This window comes from Symphalangus syndactylus, chromosome 1 (assembly GCF_028878055.3).
Source record: "Symphalangus syndactylus isolate Jambi chromosome 1, NHGRI_mSymSyn1-v2.1_pri, whole genome shotgun sequence".
Taxonomy (NCBI): Eukaryota; Metazoa; Chordata; class Mammalia; order Primates; family Hylobatidae; genus Symphalangus; species Symphalangus syndactylus.
Window position 1 is genome coordinate 159,500,919 of NC_072423.2, and position 21,783 is coordinate 159,522,701.

Genomic DNA, 21,783 nt, shown 5'->3' on the forward strand with positions numbered 1-21,783 from the left:
AAGCTCCTTCTAGCTTTGTGGGGTTTTTTTCTTTATTGAGGTGTAACTGATAAATGCAATCTGTCTATATTTGGCAGCACATGGTGTTCTGTGCTTGTATGCGTTATGAACCAATGGCCATAGCCCAGCTTGTTGTCCGTCACCTCAGGTCATAATCCTTTTATTTTTGTGGTGAGAACATTTAAGATCTACTCTTAGCAAATTTGAAGTAAAGAATGTATAATCATTAACTGTAGTCACCATGTTGTGTAGACAATCTCCACAACGGATTCCTCCTGCACTACAGAATCCTTTCACCCTCCATCCAACATCCCCCCACCTTCCAGCTTTACATTTCTATGACTTCAAGTTTACAAACCATTTCTCCCTCACATGTGCCAGAGAGTAAATGCAATGCATCTGCCCTCAGAAGATACATGTGTGTGCACATGCCAGGCTGAGGAAGGGTGGCTGTCCTTGGCCCCGAGAAGTGGGCTGAATCAATTCAAAAAGTAAACTCTGCTCTGAGGTTGACCTGAGACAGCCCTGGATTGGGTTTGAGGTCAAACTGTTTCAGACTTTTCAGGCCTCAGTTCAGGCCTTCATTCTCACTAGAAACTCCTCTTCCTGACAGCGGGGTTCTGGCTCTTGGGCTACCTGGTCCCGCCTCAGTTTCTGACTCCAATCTGGGGTGGCGCTTCTGTCGTGTGCTCACCTGCGAGCTTCTGATTTGTGTTTTTCTTTTGTTCCCAATAGGTCGATATATGTACTTGGCCACAAGGAGAGCTAGCTTCCTTCTGATGTGTCGTGCCCTTCTACAATCCTACTGCACACAAAGCACAGTGACCATCTATTTTTGGCTAGACTGAGCTAATTCCATGAGTTTGGTTCTTGAAATCACCTGACCTCTGTGGACAGTGGACTGTAGGGAGAGGTGACGGGGGCACCCGTGCCTTCACACCCCATTTTCTTCTCCTACTCCCCTATAATGCCCTCGCTATGGAAACACCTTCCTAGGACTTCAGAATGGAAACTGCTGCAGGGCCCTTCTCATGCATCCTAGTGGGCAGCACGAGCATGGACCACCAGTGATGCACTCCAAGCTACCTTCACCTCATCAAGCACCCTATGCATCTGCTAGACACGAGTGGGGCCTCAACACTGCTTGACAGTTTGAGAAGTGCTCTAACATTCTGGACATAATCATGAAGCTTTCATGGACTGCACTAGTGTGCTGCCCTGCCCTGTCTGCACACATATGTTTTTTGCCCCTACAGCTGATGGGACCCAGGCATAGGGCAGATGTCAGCCCTGTTGTAGGCTATGGAGCTGCACAGTCCAAGATACATCACTTCCCCAGCAGCCAGCATGGTCCCCGCGGGCTCTCAGCAAACTTCTTTGCTCATTACTGACTAATCTGACATGTTTGAGTCAAGTCTTAGCCCATCCTTCCATCTTTATCGTCTAGCATATGGCAGATAGCACATAGAAAAGAGAATATGGCCAGGCTGGGTGGCTCACGCCTATAATCCCGGCAACCCAGGAGGCTGACGTGGGAGGATCACCTGAGCCCAGGAGTTAAAGGCTGCAGTGAGCTATGACTGAACCACTGCATTCCAGCCTGGGCAACAGAGCAAGACTCTATGTCAAAAACAAAAACAAAACAAAACAAAAAGATAACGTGCATGTAAATTAACCCCCAACTAAGTCTAACACTCTCACAAGAATTATGTCTTCCAGGTGCTTCATTCTAATTCCTACTGAGAAAAATTTCTGTAGCACACAGGAGTTTACAAATATTCTGCTGCTAAAATTACAAAGTTTAAAGGTAGTACGAAGTGGTGGTATGAAGGTAGTATGAAGAAAAAAAATCCCAGATCAGTAGAGTTATACAGTCTGGTGTGGCAACTCGGCATTTGGGATTTCTGGCAGGGTCCCGTTTTACAGCCCTGTTAATGGCTATAACAAGAGGGTGTAGCAGAAATGCCAGCACTTCTCAACCAAATGAAATCTCGAAATGTGACAAGGCACAAAAGTCTTGCTGAACATGTCAGAGGTCATGCTGCGTTTTTTGCTGCACTTCCTCCACTGATTAGCTACATGCTCTCTGCCATCATGAAATCTCTCACACCTACACTACACTGGAAGGAAGAAACGATGCTGCTGCTTCTCTTGCTTTAGGATAGTCTCAGCTATTGCATGTGACTGTCAATGATTCCCATTTCTCTGTGGAAGCACTTCTGCTAACAGAAACTTGTGTTGCTATTATTATTCTATTTTACACAGAAAAAAACAGAGATACAGATGAGTTGACTGGCTTGCCCAAGATCGGGGTCCAGCCTCGAGCCCAGGCTGCCTGGCCCCAATTCCGTGTTCCCAACTGCTATGCCCTTCTCCACGGGAGGCCCATACCCTCAATACGTGGTGAGTTACTGAAGTATCCCTCAATTCTTCTTTCCCTCGCATCCACTTTGAAGTCACCAGTCTACTCCTTTGCTAAAGTATCCCCAAGTTCATCCTTCCCATTTCACTGTCATTCCTCATGAATGCAATGAGGGTTTACTTCCCTCCAACGTGGCTGGTCCCTGCCTGGCACTGAAGGGGTACCTCTAAACACGGACCTTTCAATGACCCTTGGCAGACAGCAGCAAAGGCTCTGCAATGCCCAGAAAGCCCTGAGTCTGGTCCTAATCCCCTGTACCTTCTTCCAAGCAGTCCACACATTCAGCATACCACACTCTATTAGCTCCTAGATGTAGAAGTTCCCATACCTTCTCAAAGGAGTCAATTCTGCAACTTTTGGGAATTTTGTTAGCCAGTTTACTTTTTGTTGGTGGCTTGAAATCAGTCATAGTGGGAAACTGACAAATGCTACAAATCAAACCTCTTGCCTCTGGAGAGCCAGTTGTTAAGCGCTGACCAACAGGCCACCACCTGGATACTTTCCCCTCATTCTTTTTTTTTTTCTTTTGAGATGGAGTCTCGCTATGTCACCCAGCTGGAGTGCAGTGGTGTGATCTCGGTTCACTGCAACCTCTGCTTCCTGGGTTCAAGAGATTCTCCTGCCTCAGCCTCCCAAGTAGCTGGGACCACAGGCACACGCCACCACGCCCGGCTAATGTTTTGTATTTTTAGTAGAGACGGGATTTCACCCTGTTAGCCAGCATTGTTTCTATCTCTTGACCCTGTGATCCACCCGCCTCGGCCTCTCAAAGTGCTAGGACTACTGGCGTGAGCCACTGCGCCTGGCCCATTCTTTAAGCTCCACCTAAAACATCACATCACTTGTGAACCAATGTAATGTCAACAGCCCTGTGTTCATACCTGTTATAACACCCCACTGAGTTCTGTGATGCATCATGTGCTCTTCTCCCTGGCGCCCTTGGAGGCCCCATGCTAAAGGCTACGTCTGCTGATCCATGTGTCCCACCTCGTGATGGGCCTAGCAAGCACATGGGGACATCTAGGAAGTGCTGACTGGGTGAGGAAGCATGTGAAAACATAACTGTGTGCCTACTCTGACTGAGTCACAGACATATGCACATGAAAGCACTTCACAACACAAATATGTAATAAATTTCTGCTTACTTTTGGGACTATGAGAATACAGATTTAAGGGGTGGCGAGGTATTTCTTTTTTGATACGGAGTTTCACTCTTGTCACCTACGATGGAGTGCAATGGCACGATCTCGGCTCACTGCAACCTCCACTTCCCAGGTTCAAGCAATTCGCCTGCCTCAGCCTCCCGAGTAGCTGGGACTACAGGTACCTGCCACCACACCTGGCTAATTTTTGTATTTTTAGTAGAGACAGGGTTTCATCACGTTGGCCAGGCTGGTCTCGAACTCCTGACCTCAGGTGATCCACCCGCCTCCCCCTCCCAAAGTGGCTGGGATTACAGGTGTGGGCCACCGTGCCCGGCCAGGGGTGTCAAGGTATTTCTTGTTGGGATAATCTAGAAGACAAAGACAACTGTCAGCTCACTGGAGAAAGCTGGCCCTGTATCCTGAAATGGCAGAACTTCAGGCGGTGTGCTTGGACTTCCACTCTGAGGGATCCAGGAAGGCTCTCATCTGCTCTGTTCTAACCCCATCTACTTGAGTCACCTCAAAATTCCCATGAATAAGTGTGAGGCAGCAATCCAGCATCAGCTGGCGGGTCAGGAGACCAGATCTTTACCTTAAGCAGCCTCAGACCAATTTGGCTGACTGAGTCCGGTATCCACACATGCAGCTCAGTTAACTGAGCTGGTAAAGTGCTCTTTCTACTGGTGTCAAGTAACATTCCCAGAAAGGTAAAACTCCTCTGGCCAACTCCTACAAGGGAACCTGACCCTCCTCAAGGCTAGAAGCAGGGCACAGGGTCCAGAAGCCAAGATCCTCACAGAGGCACAAGCCAAGCTTCCTGCCCCAGAGGGCACTCAGGGACTGAGGTGAAGGGCCGCCGGGCAGCATGCAACCACTAATGAAACAGAAGAAACAAGTTCAAGGTCTTTGATGGTAAGATTTGAGTGGACATGACAAAAACTGGCACCTTTGTGTTATCATCAGTGCTTTCTTATTCCTCAAAGATTAATCATTAATTTCATTTTTTGTACCTTATTTTTCCCACTTGATCAAAATGGCACTACAGTAACACCTATCCTTCTGTGCTGAGGCAGAGAGGTATTGCCATGTAAGTGTGCTCTGCCTACCAGGGCTGTGGGAACCATCCCAGGTCAAAAGCAGAGTGTCTTCCTTCACTGGCTATGGGCAGCCCTGAGTGGGGCAAGCTGGGGCCACATGCACTCCTATTATCCCTCAGCCGGTGCCTCTTCCCAGGTAGTATGAATGGAAAGAAGATCCAGAAGGAAGCTCAGCATACAGCCATGCCTTCCTGCTCTGTCTCGGCCCACCCAGTCAAAGATGCGAGCTTGTCCCTTGCTTTCTCCTTTCTCTCCTCTTGGTGAGTTGTGGCCCAATCCTTGGAGCTTCGTTCTTGTCTCCACTGGTCCACATCTCTCCCCTGGCTCTACATCTCTCTCCAAAGAATGCAGAGCCACTAATCCTACCTGGAACTTCCCAGCCAGACCAGAAAGGCTGCTTCCTGGCCTTTCCCAAACACCCCCTTCCTTGGGATCCTGACCATGAAAACCCACCATGGACAAGGACACACCCTATTCTCTCCCTAGAAGGTCACCTGCTGAACATCACTACCTCATCAGGAGATCTGCCTCATCAGGCAGAACTTCTGCCTCATCAGGAGAAAGGGGACTTTGGCCATGTGGTGTGGCCACTCATGTCAGGACTTCTACAGCAAGCCTCATGCCACGCGTAAGTGTCTTACAGATGGACTTTTAGCACAACCCACCTATGCATGGGGAACGCAGTAAAAGAGGCAGCGAAGAGCCAGCCTGTGCAAAACTCTGAACGACTGTAGGGTCACACCAAGACAACAACAGAACAAAGAGTCCAACGTTTATAACAAACTTGCTTAACTCTTACTGCCACTGAATGTTACATTATTAATGATAATTTCAGACTCATAACTAGACAATCATCACTGTTTTTGTAAATCCCATATTTAGATGGCAAATAAACAGCCAAAAGTTAAGGCATTCAGAGGGCACTTGAAAACCATTCCTTGATGTGGAACCTGGGGTGCTGTGATAAAAGGTAACTATGACCCTACCAGTACAATCTACAGAATCATGTATACCACTAAGGCTACGTAAGTCACACCACTAAGATATATCTTCGGTTTATTCTTTTTCTTATTAGTACTAGAGTTAAATAAAACACTATCTAAATACTTGGGGCAATGGTGTTAACATTTATCTTGTTGAAATTAGTTACCAGAATAAAGAAAAAATATCAAAAAAACTGACGTAATTTGCACCTTCTTTTGGCCTTGTTCATTGTTGCTAAGAACTATAAACATATCCCCAAAAAAGATAGCAAGGAAGAAGACAAAAAATTACTAACTTGGGAGAAGCAACAACTAAATAGAGAATTACTGGCAATACAATTTAGCCTGAATTTACTGAATGTTATTCTAATAACTGAAATATTCAATTTCCCATGAAGTTAATTTATTTACATCTATTCACCCATAGGATCAGCCTGGTTTGATGATTGCTCTTCCCACTGTCTTTCCAATAGCAACTATAAGCCATTGGGGTCTTTGGTCATTTTCTATTTTAAAACAATTTAATGAATACTTATGAAAGCATTAGAAAGTCTTTCAAAAAGCTACAGCAGTCTTTCACGTATGCTTAGAAAAGATAACAACTTTTGTAATATAAAAACAGAGTGTAATAAATCTTATGCCGAGATATTTATACCTTAGTCATCTGAAGATCCTGTAGCTGTTGTTGCCAGGTGAGAATAGTTTCTAATCGGCAAATCCAAATATTGATGTTTCCCACTAATACAGACTTCCCTACTCCTCTAATGAGAATGCAGAGGGTAGAGCTTAGGTCTTGGAGAAGATCTTTGATTAAGCGAGGATTGTGGTGGTCATCAAGAACTGGAATAAATACAAATAAAACTATGGATTGATATAGTTAAGCAACACTTTAAAAAATGATCTAGTTTCACAACCCAAATGTCCACTGATAGATGAACAGACAAACAACGTGTGATCCATACATGCAATAGAATATTATTCAGCCTTAAAAAGGGAAATTCTGACACATATTCAGCATGGATGAACCCTGAAGACATTATGCAAAGTGAAATAAGCTAGTTACAAAAGGACAAATATATATCTCCACTTATATGAGGCACCCAGAGTAGTCAAACTCATAGAGACAGACGGTAGAATGGTAATTACCAGGGGCTGCTGGGGAGAAGGAATGGGGACTCAGTGTTTAAGGCGGTAAGAGTTTCAGTTTCGGACAATGAAGAGGTTCTGGAGATGAATGGTGGTGATGGGTGCGCAATAATAATACACATACTCAATGCCACTGAACTGTATGCTTAAAAACTGCTAAAATGGGAAATTTTATGTTATGTGTATTTCACCACAATAAAAAGATATAATTTCACTGCAACCCAAAAGTGACATCATTTTTGAGAAATCACAAATAGGAGATTTTTAAAACCTTTAAAATTTTATCTGATAAATTTTCAGTTGGGTCTACAATTCTGCCTTTAAAACGGTCACTTTATACTTTCTTTTGTACTTTAATCATAAAGAGGCTACTTTAAAATGGCTTAAATATAGAATCATATATTCCTATGTATGTATAAAGTCATGGTGTGAAATTTAAAGTTCCATTTACTAACAGCCAGTAACTTATCAAGGCAAGCTCATTAAATTAGAAAGAAAATTATTGGCTTATCTGATGCCTAAGTGAGTAAGTCACAATCCTGCTAATTTTGGAAGCATACATCAAAAATGAACTGTGATTAGCTAACCATGAAAAGGTAAAATAGGTTTTTTAAGTTCTGGGATTAGTTATTTTTCCTAATATATCCCTTTGTATGCAAAAGCAACTTTAAAAAAGTAAACAGCAGTAACAGAACACTGGGAACTGGAGGGATGACTTGTATTTCTGATGTTATCACATTATTTACACAATTGTTTTTGACAGCATGTGTACTGGGTAAAGATAATAGAAAAATCCCATCTCCTTGCACCAAATTTCTAATTAAGATTTAGAATATTAAAAATACAGTGATCATCTTACCCTTTTGAACGATTTTATCCAAAATGTTGAAGTAATTCTTTTGTGCCACACCACTCAATGAAGTTAACTGGGATTTTGCAATTAGCTGCAACAGCTTAAAGGAAAGATGAAAAAAAGCTGAGTGATATATAAATCTATTTAATATGGAATTACAAACCACAGCGATATAACACACATGCATGAAGATTTCTAACATGCCATCCTAAATTAAGTCACTGTATCAGTCAGAGTCCGAGTACAGTGAACAGTCACTACCCATGCAAACCTGAAGAGACCTTCATATAAGGGAGCTGAGGCAGCCGCGGCCTGCAGCTCTGTCTTCTAGTCTTGCAGGCATTCATTTAGTTAGTGGAAGCATATCTCCTCCCAGAGCCCAGGCTGCAAGAGTCTGAAATGGAGCTTTTGGCTTTCCAGCCTCTTTAGCAAAAGGGCACACCAGAAAGAGGCTAGAATGAATGGTTGGGCACTAACAAATATTTTCACAACCTAAGCCCATACTCGCAGTTGTCTGCTGAACAGACAATCAGAAAATCACACAGCCCTTCCATGTAGAAATTAAAAGGAAAAACAACACCAAAACTCATTATTAAATAGCATTTTGTATTTAAAAACTCATTATTAAATAGCAAAAACATTGCATTAAAATAAAAAATTGTAGAATTTGTATGCTGGGAAGCCACAGTAACAAATCCCTGTGACAGAACCTGTGAAGTAGAGGTCTCCTGTGGGAATGATGACCGAGGCCCTCGCCGCTGCTCCACCTGCCCCTCCGGGGATGCCCTGCTTTTCCAGTTGCCCCTACTCTGATGTGCATCATGGCAGGAAAAAGTGGGCTGCTGCTTTCCTTTCATGCTTTTTGTCCCACTTTATTTTTTACTTTTGCCTAGTATATCTTTTCATTCTTTTATTTCCAACTTTTGTAAATCACTGTTTTAGGTGTGCTTCTTACACACAACTTGGAGTTGGGTTTCACTTTTTGATCCAATCTGAAATCTTTTACTTTTACCAGCCTTCAGGTTATGTGTATAAGGTTATGTGTTTACATGTATAGATACAACATGTTTGGTCTTTTTTTTTTTTTTTTTTTTTTTTTGAGGCGGAGTCTCGCTCTTTCCCCCAGGCTGGAGTGCAGTGGCGCGATCTCGGCTCACTGCAAGCTCCGCCTCCTGGGTTCACGCCATTCTCCTGCCTAAGCCTCCCGAGTAGCTGGGACTACAGGCGCCTGCCGCCGCGCCCGGCTAATTTTTTTGTATTTTTAGTGGAGACGGGGTTTCACCGTGTTAGCCAGGATGGTCTCGATCTCCTGACCTCGTGATCCGCCCGTCTCGGCCTCCCAAAGTGCTGGGATTACAGGCGTGAGCCACAGCGCCCGGCCAGCATGTTTGGTCTTAATTTTATGACATGTTTTTGCAGCTTTTTGAAAAAGTTTTCATTCTCTCTGTAGTTCTTCTGAAATTTAGAAATGTTTCCACTATTTTGTCCTAGGGGTTACTTTTGGAATTTTAACTCTATGTAATTCCCTCTCCTTCGGAATCCCCATACAACACATCTTAGCATTGTTAGTTTCCTGTTCCACATTGTGATAAAACTGCCATTCATCTTGCTCCTCCTTCCTTCCATCCCTCTCCTCTACAACTTGATTTTAGTGAATAACAGCTTAATGCCTCCCTGTGATTACAGGTGAGACAGTCAACAAACCTCTAACCACCAACCTTTTCTCCTTTGCCTTCCACTCACACTCTGCTTCATCACCCTCAGCCACAAAGCTGATGCTGTAGAGATTCACTGACATCCAGTCCGATGGACACTGTTTCTCCAGCCGAAACTGCTCATGAGAACACTAAGTATTCCCTGAGTTCTCACATAATCAATACTGTTTGCAGACTGGATACAAAAGACAGTTTGACTGGACATAAAATTCACGGGCCATCCTTTCTTCCTGAAGGATCCCGTACGTAAGGATTACTCCACTATCTGAAGAATTTGGAGAAATTTGAAGCCACTCTGATCCTTTCCCTCGGTAAGAGATGACATGTTTGTTTACCCACTAGGAGGTCCCTGCTTCATCTTCAGAGTTTAATAATTCCTGTAGGATATGGCACACTCATAACCTGTTCTCAGTCCACCTTCCCCAGCATAACATTTGCCCTCTTACAATGTACACTTCCATCTATTTTCACCTGAGCAGAATTTTCCTGAACATTACCTTTAAACATTTGTTCTATCCTTTTGTTTGGTTTTCTTTTTTGAAGATTCCAATGATAAATATGCTGGAACTCCTCTGCCTGTTCTCTTCAGCTGTAATTTTCTTTCTAGTTCCTTTTAAACTCATGATTGTGGTTTCATTCTTATTAATTTTCTCATTCGTATTATTTCCATCACCTTTTTTGTGTTTCCCAAAACATCTGTTTTCTCCTGGGCCCTTCCACTCCCACCTTCGCCTCTGTGGTGGTTCTCCCAGCTGCTGCCATCCTTCCTTCTGCCAACCTGACTTTGTCTCCTGCTGTCTCACTTGGTTGTACAGGTTGTGCATCCCTAATTCCAAAATCCAGAATCCTCCAAACTCTGGAACTTTTTGAGCACGGACATGATGCCGCAAGTGAAAAATTCCATACTTGACCTCATGTGATGGGTTGCACGAAATTATCAAAAATACTGTATAAAATTACCTTCAGGTTATATGTATAAGGTATATGTGAAACATACATGAATTTCATGTTTAGGCTTGTATCCCAGCCCCGAGTTATCTCATTATGTATATGTAAATATTCCAAAATCTGAAAAAATCCAAAATCTAAAACACTTCGAGTTCTAAGCATTTGGGATAAGGGATACTCAACTTCATTAAAATCTCTTTTCTGTTTTGTGGCATTCCTGCACTGGGATCTTCCGCCATAGAACTGCTTCATGAGTTTCCTGTTTTTTTCATTTATGATGAACTGTCTGGTCATGATTCCATCCTGCTTCACAGACACATTTCCCACAATTTCCTTAGAGAATATCCATGCCCTGACGGTTACCTTCTTTAACAGGCATTTCAGAGTGAGGTGGGACTTCCCAGGGCACCTGTTTTGCATATGCCCTCAGGGTGGGAGGAAGGGCAGCTTCCAGCCTTCCCAGTTCCAGCACTCTCTCCCTCAGCCACTACCTGCACGTATGTGAATCCCTGGGAGACCCCACAACCCATGTCTCTGAGTAAAACTGGATCCAGGAAGCCCTCTGCTGTCAGTGGTCCTCCCTGGAACTTCTGCACTCTGCAAGTTGGAGTTGAACATCTGCGACTCAGCCTCTCAGGGCACAGGGTATGTGTGGCTCGTCTTCTAGACCTGGCCCTGACGAGTGCTTTTGTTAGCCTGAGCCCTTCTGCTCAGTTCCGCCTATACTATCGCTGCCCAAGCTTAGCTGCTTTTGGTAAGCCTCATGCACATTTTAGAGTCTGTGAATTGCATCTGCCTCTTATTTCTCTGAAAATGGAGTTTTTCATCCCTTCCTTCCAATTCTCCTTCCAGCCTTTCTTGATTTCCAGAATGAGAAATCACTAAGTCATATACTGAGCCACAAATAATATTATAAATGTGACAATTACATGATAATCTTTGGGGGAAAAAACATTCTGTGATTTCTAACGTAATTTACATAAAAATATCTTACACTAAAACACACCAGTTGAGGGTACTGGCCAGAGATAAGATCAGGTTTGGCCAAGCAAAGCTGAGAAGACCATTGTTAAAATTTCAATCCTGTCCCTTTATCTTTTCAAATTAACTGAATACTGTTATTAAATTTCTTCCTTGTTTTAATGTTGAATAGCACCCCTTTTCCCTGCCTCACTTTAGAATTAATTTAGAGACAAAGGATTCAGGCCAACTGAGGTTATCAGCATTATCGCTAATAACAGCTGGACTGGTGAATGCGATTCAGATTCACACAACAATGGATTTCCTAATCTAAATCCTAGACTGAGATGAGGCCTGCCAGCCATAAGCGTTGCTTAATAACCAAAGCCTCCCCAGAAACGCTTCTGGCCCTATAACACTGAAGACATGAAAGAAACAGACCAAAATGTACAAATATCTTTTATTCCTCAAAGGAAAAAGAAGAGTTACACATGCCTGTTTGTCACCAATAAGAGGGGTCAGGGCAGAGTGAGTCTGGGAGAGAGAGTTCTACCACCACGGTTCCCAAAGCATCGTCTAGGGGCCTGTTAGGGGAGCCCAAGGTCTAAACTATTTCCACAGTTTCACTAAGATATGATTTTCCTTTTCCACCTCACATTCATTAGTGTTCAGTGAAGTGCTCCAGAGGCCCTAGCATGCTACATTATAGAAGACTGAACTCAGGAGAGATGAGGAATAATCCCCTCCATCACAGCAGATACCAGGGGGGTGTGCCAAGGTGTGAGACATACAGTCCTTACTCTTTTTTTGTTTTGTTTTGTGAGACGGAGTTTCACTCTTGTCCCCCAGGCTGGAGTGCAATGGCGCGATCTCGGCTCACTGCAACCTCTGCTTCCCGGTTTCAAGCGATTCTCCAGCCTCAGCTTCCCGAGTAGCTGGCATTATAGGTGCCACCATGCCCGGCTAGTTTTCTGTATGCCTGGCTAAATTCTGTATTTTTAGTAGAGACAGGTTTCACCATGTTGGCCGGGCTGGTCTCAAACTCCTGATCTCAGGTGATCCACCCAACTTGGCCTCCCAAAGTACTGGGCTTATAGGCGTGAGCCACTGCAACCAGCCCAGTCCTTACTTTTAAATAAATGGAGAAGTATTTTTAAAACTATTTTAATTTCTAATGTGGCAAACATTAATAGATATAACTCACATGACCAAAATCTCTTTGGGGTCCTCAGTAATTTTAAAAAGTGAAAAGGACCCCTGAGACAACATTTGGGTTTGGAACTGCTGCTCCACTAGGGGAAGAAACACCAGGAACAAAGAATATGTGTTCCCTGGGAGATAAGCCTTCCCGACTACCTCCCCTCCTATCGTCGAAATAAGTTTTCTACATTTCTTTAATATCATGTTTTAAAATTCCTTTTAAAAAGACTGAAATCATCAGCAGAAGGCATGGGATTAGCTTAGCACGGTCAGTTTAGACTAGTTACCCACAGAGGACTACAGAATGGACACCACCAGGCACAGGTAAGCATAGAGGTAAGAAGGGCCGTGTTCATAGTTGACAAGATTACATTTCAGGTTAAACTGGTAATTAAGGTAACAGGGCAAAAGACAATTAACAAAGAAACCACAATCATTCATAAGCCTCTAATTAGCCATAAACCAAAGTCTGTTGGGAATTTAATGAATATTTGTTAAAAACACAAAGATTGTAGGAAGTTTTTTATATAGTCATGGGTCACTTAACAAGGGGGATACAATCTGACCCGAGAAACGCATTGCTAGGTAATTTCGTCACTGTGTGAACATCACAGAGTGTATTACGCAACACCTACACAGCTAGGCTACAGATCTATACAACATATTAATGCACTGAACAGCAACTGTAACATAATGGCAAGTATCTGTGTATCTAAATAAATCTAAACATAGGAAAGGTACAGTAAAAATAGGAAATAATCTTACGTGGCCACTACACTACACGTGGTCGGTCATTGACCAAAACATCGTCATGTGGTGCATGACTGCCTATCTCCTCAAATCTGACAATTCTAAACAAGTAAAGATGTGAAAGAACTAGATAAACAGAAAGAAAGTACATCCTTGAAATAGAGAATGTGTATTTTTTTCACACATCAATATTCATAAAAATCAATTATAAAGAAGGCCACAAAGGAAAACTTAATCATTTCAAATAATTACAGATCTTAAAGGCCAAACTCTCTGGTGATAATATAATAAAACTAGAATTCAATAAAGTTAAATAAAATCACAGCTATTTGAAATTCCAGGTCCACTCCTGAACACCCTTGGAGCTGGGAGCAAATTGGCACTGCATGTGTGCCTGTGTTCCTGAAGGGCCTCACGTACATGTGGAAGGGCAGAGAAAGAGAAACAACAACATCCATTACCTCTATTTTTAAAGTCGGCCTTACTATAAAATACAGAAAGTATTCTTCACTGGGCAGACCAAATCAACTTTGCTCAATCTTCGCCTTTGGGTTCCTTTAGATTTATAATGAACTGTAAGCATATACTGAGCCATTATTATAAACGCACCATCTGAAGTACTTGATGCCCTTTTAATGCTGTAACGCCCCTGTGAGGTAGGTCTTACTATTATCCCTGCTCTAGAGATGAGAAAACTGAGGCAGGGAGAGATGAAGAGGCTGGCCCCAAGGCCACACCACTGAGGAGGGAGGGGCCAGACCTGGAGAGGAGGGGGATCCTACAATCCGTGCTTGTGCCTTCCTGCTCTGCTGCTTCCCAGCTAGTGTGTGTGCGGGACACAGCCCTCAGTGACCTCAACTTGATTATCTAATTTTAAAAAGACTTCTCAAGTTTATTGTCTTTTACAAAAAAGGGATGTAATCTAGCAAGCCAAAGCAGAACCAAGCAGACTTTGTAGTTTTCATCAATTTTCTGGAAGCTGCAGCCACTTTCCTCAGGTCCTTTAGCAATGTGTGGACTGCCCGCCCACCCCTGCCCCGAGGTGAGGAAGCACCACACTACAACGTCATGCTGGCTGGATTAAAACATGTTCTCCACTTCAGGCTTAGGAACCAGCGCCCCTCCTACAACTCACAAGTTGCTCAAGCAGTGGTCTGTGAGAAGTGATTCTATTTTTGGGGTTGTCCCTTTTCTCTGCTTTTCCTGGGAACCATTCTGAGTCTCTGTCAAATGTTCACTGACTTCTAGCACTGGCAAAAAGAAAGTCTGCTTTTTTATCTGAAACTGAACTGTTACACAACTTATAATTTTATTTTGGTAAAAGCATTCTTAGTTGCTGCATTTAGTCGTACTCTACAAATTATCCTGTTGATAGGATATGGTGAGAATTAAAGAAAAATGAAGATGGTAGTAGATACTTGCAGACTATTATCAATACTGGTATTTCAAACTTCCAATATAATTTGGATATTTGCCTGGAGGACAAACTTTTTTTGGCATGCCATATAATGAGGAGCCTTATATTCCCAGTGTGTTCAAACTGCCCTGACACCACCTATCCACCATCGTCAGCAATTTATGTTCAATTTTTCTTAAAAACATCAGAGGTACAAGGTCAAATTTAATTCAACTGAGGTCAGACTCTCAGGGGAGCTGAGGAGCACTTCCTTCAATGGAAATGGCCATTTCTGAGTGGTGACAACACTGTCATTTCTTGGACCTTCTTTAACAAATCTGTTCTCAGGAGCATTAACATACTTTGCTAATACACTTTAATCCAGCATTTTTAAGGGGGTAATTATAGGAAATGCCTGGAATTAAATAGCCTACAACCAATTCGTGAATCAATAATTAGGAAAATTGAAAAATACATATGTAAATATATCTTTTTCTGTATAAGAAAAGTCCTGCTAACTTAGGAAATTAGAGGATATCTTTGTGTAGAATCTTTTTATAAAGTGGAAATAGGCCGGGCATGGTGGCTAACGCCTGTAATCCCAGCACTTTGGGAGGCGGAGGCAGCCACATCACCTGAGGTCAGGAGTTCAAGACCAGCCTGACCCATATAGCAAAACCCCCTCTCTACTAAAAATACAAAAATTAGCTGGGCGTGGTGGCAGGTGCTTGAAATCCCAGCTACTCGGGAAGCTGAGGCAGGAGAATCACTTGAACCCGGGGGGCAGAGGTTGCAGTGACCCAAGATTATGCCACTGCACTCCAGCCTGGGCGACAAAGTGACTCTGTCTCAAAAAAATACAAAATAAAAAAATTAAGTGGAAATAACTTCCTCTGCTTCTAACTATGCAGTTTGCTTGAAGAAAAAAAAAGTAACATGTAGGTGCAATACAACTATCAGCAAAAATGTAATTATCTTAAGAGTGTCTTAATAGTTCCTACTTCAAGTAGAATTTATGGAGGAGTTTAACTGTGGTAAAAAAAAAATAATTGGACTTAGAAAACATTTATGTATACAATAGTTGGTTTGTACGCTCAGTCACTCATTCATTTTAGGAATAACAAGTGCCTACTACTTGCCAGGTGCTTGGGATATAACAGGGCCTACTGAATAAATTATTATACAACAATAAATTAGCATTGGATTGTGTTGCTTAAAACAACACTCACAAGAGCAAACAAAAGCCTGATTAGCAATATGATCTGAAATTTTAAAAACAGCCCTTTTCAACAGTTCCATCTAATTTGCCAGGTCATTATTTTAAAATGTCATATGGGATTGCTGGGTCAAATGGTATTTCTGGTTCTAGATCCTTGAGGAATCGCCACGCTGTCTTCCACAATGGTTGAACTTATACTCCCACCAACAGTGTAAAAGCGTTCCTATTTCTCCACATCCTATCCAGCAACTGTTGTTTCCTGACTTTTTAAAGACAGCCATTCTAACTGGCATGAGATGCCATCTCACTGTGGTTTTGATTTGCATTTCTCTAATGACCAGAGATGAGCTTTTTTTCATATGTTTGTTGGCTGCATAAATTTCTTCTTTTGAGAAGTGTCTGTTCATATCCTTTACCCACTTTTTGATGGGGTTGTTTTTTTCTTGTAAATTTGTTTAAGTTCTTTATAGATTCCGGGTATTAGCCCTTTGTCAGATGGATAGATTGCAAAAATTTTCTCCCATTCTGTAGGTTGCCTCTTCACTCTGATGATAGTTTCTTTTGCTATGCAGAAGCTCTTTAGCTTAATTAGATCCTATTTGTCAATTTTGGCTTTTGTTGCCATTGCTTTTGGTGTTTTAGTCATGAAGTCTTTGCCCATGCCTATGTCCTGAATGGTATTGCCTAGGTTTTCTTCTAGGGTTTTTATGGTTTTAGGTCTTATGTTTAAGTCTCTAATCCATCTTGAGTTAATTTTTGTATAAGGTGTAAGGAAGCGGTCCAGTTTCAGTTTTCTGCATACCGCTAGCCAGTTTTCCCAACACCATTTATTAAATAGGGAATCCTTTCCCCATTGCTTGTTTTTGTCAGGTTTGTGAAAGATCAGATGGTTGTAGATGTGTGGCATTATTTCTGAGGCCTCTGTTCTGTTCCATTGGACTATATATGTTTTGGTACCAGTATCATGCCATTTTGGTTACTGTAGCCTTGTAATAGAGTCTGAAGTCAGGTAGCGTGATGAAAAGATTATAAATCATTCTACTATAAAGACACACGCACACACATGTTTATTGCGGCACTGTTCACAATAGTCACAATAGCAAAGACTTGGAACCAACCCAAATGCCCATCAGTGATAGGCTGGATAAAGAAAATGCAGCACATATACACCACGGAATGCTATGCAGTCGTAAAAAAGGATGAGTTCATGTCCTTTGCAAGGACATGGATGAAGCTGGAAACCATGATTCTCAGCAAAATAACACAACAACAGAAAACCAAACACCACAAGTTCTTATTCGTAAGTATGAGCTGAACAATCAGAACATATGGGCACAGGGAGGGGAACATCACACACCAGGGCCTGTTGGGGGTGGGGGGTAGGGGAGGGATAGCATTAGGAGAAATATCTAATGCAGATGACGGGTTGATGGGTGCAGCAAACCACCGTGACATGTGTATACCTACGTAACAAACCTGCACATTGTGCACATGTATCCCAGAACTTAAAGTATAATTTTAAAAATTAAAAAAAAAGTCATAAGACGCATTTAAGAAAGTCACTTAATTTACATCAGAGGAATATCAAAGTTTATAGACTTAGGAAATAAAGTCTTAATGAAAAAGCTCTTCACAGCTGTAAGGACAGCTACATTTTTGGTCTCTGTCCTTGATTCCATTGTGACCTTCAGCCCATCTCTCTGGGCCCCATTTTCTCGTCTTTACCTCTTGGGTCATAAATGGATCTCCATGCAGCTGTCATCCCTCTGCCTAAATTCTCCTCAAAGGAAAATCAAAATAGTGGCTAACACAGAGTACAGACTGTTCCAAGAGCTTCCTATGATGGAACTAATCTAATCTTTATAACAGTGCTCTGAGGTAGATGCTAAAACCTACCAGATACTGTGGATGAGATGATGAAGTCATATGCTTGAGATCCCTGAGTAATTAAGAAAGACAGAATTCCAACAGCGGCCGTGTGGCTGCAGAGCCTCTCTCCCTCTCTGCCTCACCCTCGAGTCCAAGCCTGGTAGGGCTCAGGGTCACTCACTAAGCATCTTTCCCATGTGCTGCTGTGAGACTGCTGCTGTTAAGTTGCTACTATGGAGTAGTCATTAGTAGAAATTATGAAAAAAATTGAAAAAAAAATCTTCATATAGCCAGAGATTCTAGCCTGAGATGTCTTTCCTTATTTGCTTATTATTATTTGTAAAAAACAGGGTCTCCCTATGTTGCCCAGGCTGGCCTCAAACTCCTGGGCTCAAGTTATCCTCCTGCCTCAGCCTCCCAAAGTGCTGGGATTGCAGGCATGAGTCACCACACCTGGCCACCTTTCCACATTTAAGAGATCCCTGGGATACTGTAAAGCAGGAGGCCATCTCCAGACATGAGGAGAAGGTAAGCTAAAGGAAACAGGACTGGGGAGTCTTGGAAGGGCAGAGCAATGCCCAGGGACACAGAAACTTTTGAATAAAGACAAGAGAGACCGACTCTTCGCCTACATCTAAAGCAAATGAAAACATTAAAATAAATGATGGCAAGAAACTAAACTAAAAATACACTACCCCTGAAAGTATGTGACACTGGATGTACTATCTAATTGGTCCACCACAGGCAGACAATGAAGTACTTCAGATAAGTTAATTTACCAAATAACTAAAATAAGATATATAAACTTTATGATTCTGAAAACTTTTTTCCTACAGATGTGTGTACTTTAGGAAACACAGCATATTTAACATTTTTATAAATTTCAGTTGCACACCGTGCAGCTTTCAGGAAGCTTTCGTGCTGTGCACTGCCCTGTACGCACCTCCCAAACCTGGGGCTGTTTGCACCTGGCTGTCAGAAGCCACCCCCTGGCTGCCAGAGGGGCAAGGGGGCAGGCTGTTCTTCTCAGTGCTATAAGCAAGCCCAGGACTCCAAGGGAATGATAACAAATATGTAAAAACCACAGTCACATTAACCTATAGGCTCAGGACCCAATTCTACTTCCTCCAGACAGGTTTTGGGTACTGGTCTCCCTCTCTGTCTTTACAGCCGTCCTGGGTTTGCTGGGCACCTCTGACTTCATGGAAGTGCAGCTCCTCACTGCAATTGGAACACACTTACTCCACTTTGACAAAGCAGGTGTTATTTTCAGCAGTGGGTGAACAGCAGTGAACAAACCAAGCCCCTGCTCCTGGGGCTCAACTGGGATGGGGACGCAGACAACTTAAAACACGTGGCCAGTGGCGCACCTGAGGGCCAGGGAATGCTGCTGACATGATGGGGGTGGCGAGGCCAAGGTCCCCGCCAGGTAGGCTTGAGTTGGTATTGCCACAACCCTGTGATCACTGGCAAACAAGATTTCATGGTGGGAGTGTGACTAGAACTGGATTTCAAAGTTTCTTGAAAGCACTAGTTAGAAAAGGCAAGCTACGTTGATCTGCACATAGGAGGTGCTCAGCGATGCCAGCAGTGATGGGCTCCTCCTGCCTTGAGTGAAGAACATCTGCCCCTGGACAGTGAACAAACGGTGGGGCCATTTTATGCCTCCAACAAGACATCTGGCTCAAACTCAACTTCAAAGATTAGAGAAAAAAGGAAACTTCCATTCCAAACGACTTATCTTTATTTTGACAACTGGAAGAATCTGTAATTGAACACTAAATTCTATTACTAACTTTTATCCTAAGACTATGTAGTAATTATTGATTAGTCTCAGTTTAAAATTGCTGTTTGGATGGAAAAAATGATTTTACATAAAATGTTAGTTGAAAGATACAGGCTGGGCATGGTGTCTCACACCTGTAATCCCAGCACTTTGGGAGGCCGAGGCAGGTGGATCACTTGAGGTCAGGAGTTCAAGACCAGCCTGGCCAAAATGGTGAAACCCCATCTCTACTAAAAATACAAAAAAGAATTAGCCAGGCATCGTGGTGCACGCCTGTAATCCCAGTTACCCAGGAGGCTGAGTCAGGAGAATCACTTGAGCCCAGGAAGCAGAGGTTGCAGTGAGCAGAGCTTGTGCCACTGCACTCCACCCTGGCCAACAGAGTGAGACTCCCTCTAAATAAAAAAAAGATACATATTAAGTTTTTCACACAAATTCTTAAGGGCAGATATTACTAAATGCCATTACAAAAAAAGGAAACCTTTTATCAAGCATTTTAAAAAATGCTTCTACATTTCTTATTTATAGGTATTCTAGTAATACTGAGTGACATTATAGACAACTTAGCCTAAATTATGGAAAATCATATTATTTAGTATAACTGCAAGAGAATCCTCTCAGTTGTAGTAAGTGTTGCTATAAACATTTAAAACAGCAAAAAAATACCAAATACCTACACAGTATGTATGATAAATGCACATGATAAAGTAAAAAAAAAAAAAAAATAGCACACACTGAAAGAAAGCCAACAGAAGAGGGCACTGGGCATGGGCCAGGGAGGGCAAGAACTGGGATGGGGACATGGAGGAGCCCAATCCAAGGCAAGACACAGGCTCAGGCTTTACCACAGTCACAAAGGCTGCTTCTTGTTTTTGTTTTTAGCAGAAGGTAGGCATGAGCAAATCACTTTTTAGAGGTAACTTTGCTGGACTTGTGAAGAATGGTGTGGAAGGTCCAGAGCGACTGCAGGAGAGGGAAGGTGGGATTCCCACAGAGCAGGAGCACAGATGAGCCAAGCAAGACCCTGTTTGGAAGGCAGCAATCAACAGAGATGCACAGACCTGTGAGGGTGCCAGGACAGCCATGCAACAATGCAGCCCTTTTGCTTCCTAAGCTCACCAGTTTCTTCACTCCACCTCTGAGAGGCGGTTTGGAGAAACACAGCCTTTCTCAAGAGGGTTGCAAGGTAAGTTTAGTTAGTACATGAGTGCACAGCACATTTTAATTTTTATAGTTATGCATTTATTTTACATGTATTAGACAAACGACCGACAGAAAATTTACCATTTCACAGGTATTAATGTTTAGGATGAGGCTAAAGTAGGTATTTCTGTTTCAAAAAGTAAATTTGAAGAAAAGCTACCCAGCAAATTACAGTAGTATGTGGTATACAGACGAAAAAAAAATTACACAGTCGTTCGAATGACTGAAATTGATAAAATACTGATCCTGGTCTATGGATTCCCCCTCTGACAAAGCACAGAACACTCGCACCTTTTCCAGAGTCAGTGACCAAAGATGAGAGAGCAGGGCACCCACCACAGAAACCACCAGGAGCCAATGACTTCCTCTTGTGCCCCATCCTACTGTCTCACTCACACCAAGAATTAAATCCTTTTATGTAGACAGATGGTCAAGAATTGCTACTAGAAAGCAACTCAGTATGGTCTCAACTATCAGAGAGCTACATGGAGAAACCGTTACTGCTAAACAAACTTCTCTGCTGATGTTTTTCCCGGCTACTTAAGTCCTGAAAATTTCCAAAAAGCTGAGTCAAATCTGTGTTTCATCATCTATAAGAAAGGTACCTATCAAGAACACCCTGCTGGCCAGTGTGTAAATATCTAAAGGAGGACTCAGAAACACCAGGGAAGTCCAGCCTGCATGTGGTGGCTGGGCTTCAGTGAAGCATGGAGCACAAGAGGAGTTGTAAGTAGTAGTTACACAAGCAGCCCTGGAAATTCTGCTCAGAACCAAACATAGCAAATAATATTATCTAAGGCTTACAATTATTTAACTCCCTAAATTTTTTGTCCTCCCAGTAGCACTTTTAAATGCCTAAAAGCAATTAAAAGAAACGTTTTTCCAATGTCTCACAGAAACATTAGAAACACAAAATTAATAGCTTCATAAACTATAGTTTCTATTTTATCCATAACAGAATGAAGGTGCATAAACCACACAGTAATTAATCTTTGGACAGAAGCAAACAATAAATGGAATATATGGCTAAGATCCTTTCTTTCTGAGTGTGGCCCTAGATAAAAATTTCTTCCAAAAGGATATCATTAATG

At 42.5% G+C, this 21,783-nt stretch overlaps 1 protein-coding gene across 15 annotated transcripts in view; it reads right to left on the reverse strand.

The window, feature by feature from the left end:
- The window catches only part of FBXO25 (F-box protein 25), a 96,001-nt gene that overhangs the window by 43,312 nt on the left and 30,906 nt on the right, over window positions 1-21,783 (reverse strand). For all 15 annotated transcript variants that reach the window (XR_008659544.2, XR_008659545.2, XR_010120564.1 and 12 more), the window contains 2 exons: window positions 7,653-7,746; window positions 6,303-6,487 (listed from right to left, as the gene is read on the reverse strand). Coding sequence is in view for 6 of the 15 variants with exons in the window: in XM_055289640.2 (XP_055145615.2) it covers window positions 6,303-6,487; window positions 7,653-7,746 (279 nt within the window). In the remaining 9 variants the exon portion in view is untranslated. The remainder of the gene's footprint in view (window positions 1-6,302; window positions 6,488-7,652; window positions 7,747-21,783) is intronic.